The sequence below is a fragment of the Centruroides sculpturatus genome, unplaced genomic scaffold (assembly GCF_000671375.1).
Source record: "Centruroides sculpturatus isolate CEXI.00-Female unplaced genomic scaffold, Cexi_2.0 scaffold114, whole genome shotgun sequence".
Taxonomy (NCBI): Eukaryota; Metazoa; Arthropoda; class Arachnida; order Scorpiones; family Buthidae; genus Centruroides; species Centruroides sculpturatus.
Window position 1 is genome coordinate 294481 of NW_019384417.1, and position 1665 is coordinate 296145.

The following is a 1665-nucleotide window of genomic DNA, read 5'->3' on the forward strand; positions in this document are numbered from 1 at the left end:
AACTATTTTCAACGTTTCTGGAACGTTTACAATCGTTCTATAATCGAACCAATATTCGAATTTTATGTTCGAATTTAATTCGAACAAATTCGAACAAAACATTCGAAATAGAAAGCCACTTTTAACCACTTTCAGCCTCATATCTCCTGCACCCTTATAGCTATCGAGACGCAACCACCCCTATGCACGAATGGAGACTTGGGGCTACTACCACATTCAAACACCATTCACGTGCGATGTGTACTTTTTGCGGAAAAGTGAAATATAAAGACATACATGTCCATTTATATATATATAATATAGATATAGATAATAATATTCTTTTCTGACAGAATTTAATAATTTTTGCATTAGAAATTTACAATTCAGATTAGAATATGAATATTTCTCAATTAATTTTCTCATTTTGCTTTGCAGAATGGAGAATTTCAGAAAGTTAAAGAAGTTGCGCATCTCGGACAATGCAGAGTCCGAGGATGACGCCTGGTCTTGGCCAGGTGTCATAAGGGTGCTCCCGAAGGATGCGGAGGACATGTGTCATACACCGGACGTCAAATGGGTGGTGGTTGTAACTCCGGACGACATCGCCTCGTCTCTCGTCCAATATATAGACCGGCGATATCCGGAAGTTACGGAATGGATGGTGGAGACACCGTCGGGTGAGACCGGTGTGGACAGAAAGGAGCCGAAGAAATGGAAGAAGAGCTCGTCGAGCGTAAAAGGCCTTGGTGGAAAAAGTTGTTTTGCTGTTGAAAGACATAAACCCATTCTCTGGCCAGGCCTTGTTGCGCAGATATCGACTTTCCACCGAATGTAACATCGCCACTCGGAAGTGACCATTCACTCGAATATGACACTCACTAGGAATTGACTTTTCACCCGTCTACGACTGAATCGACTGGACTTGACTTTCCATCCCAATTTAAGGATGGATACTTCGACACTATTCGAGATTTGGTTAAAGAGCATTTAGAACAACGACGGTGACATCAAGCATTGTTCTCGTGTTTAATTAAAGGCTGTTTAAATGACTATAACTGGCCAAAACAACTTATATTCTACAGACATTTACGTTGTATTTCATTTGGTGTTCTACTGGTAAAAACTTTTACCGCCAAATAACGAATATTCGCCACTAAAAGGCATACCAGAAAAATTTGAATAAAGCCAAAAATAGACGTACTCGGTTTGTGTACTCCACAATCATAATTACTTCAACAATTAAATTTGTACATAAATTTTTATATTCAATAAAAGTAATTAAATTCTATATTAAATGTTTACAGATTCGATATTTATTGAAGTTGCGCATTTTTTGATGAATTTATAATTAATAATAATGTTTATAACCAAGGACAATATACTACAAGGATAGCCAGATCCCTATTCTACAATGTTAGCCAGGAATGGCAAGTTAGTGACGTCAGCACGAGTCCTGACTTCTCTGTTTACATAGAGCAGGGTGTGCACGTGTTTAGTTTTCGCTTTTAATGTTCGTCCAATTTTGTGATTAACGAAGTGATTTATTTTAATATTTCTGTAATTGTTTTATTTGACTAAGTTTTTTTAAAGTAAGATGATTTAAATATAAGTCATTAAATATTTAAAGCTATATTTTTATGTTAGGTGAAGAACAAAATGCTGAGTACTAGGTGTGCTGTGTAT

General features: G+C 36.6%; 1 protein-coding gene across 1 annotated transcript in view; it reads left to right on the plus strand.

Annotated features, from left to right (window-relative positions):
• The window catches only part of LOC111619210, an 11829-nt gene extending 10769 nt beyond the window's left edge, over nucleotides 1-1060 (plus strand). Inside the window, exon 2 of the mRNA XM_023360899.1 lies at nucleotides 418-1060. Within this exon, the coding sequence (XP_023216667.1) occupies nucleotides 418-817 (400 nt within the window). The 3' untranslated portion in view covers nucleotides 818-1060. The remainder of the gene's footprint in view (nucleotides 1-417) is intronic.
• The last annotated feature ends 605 nt before the right edge of the window (nucleotides 1061-1665 follow it).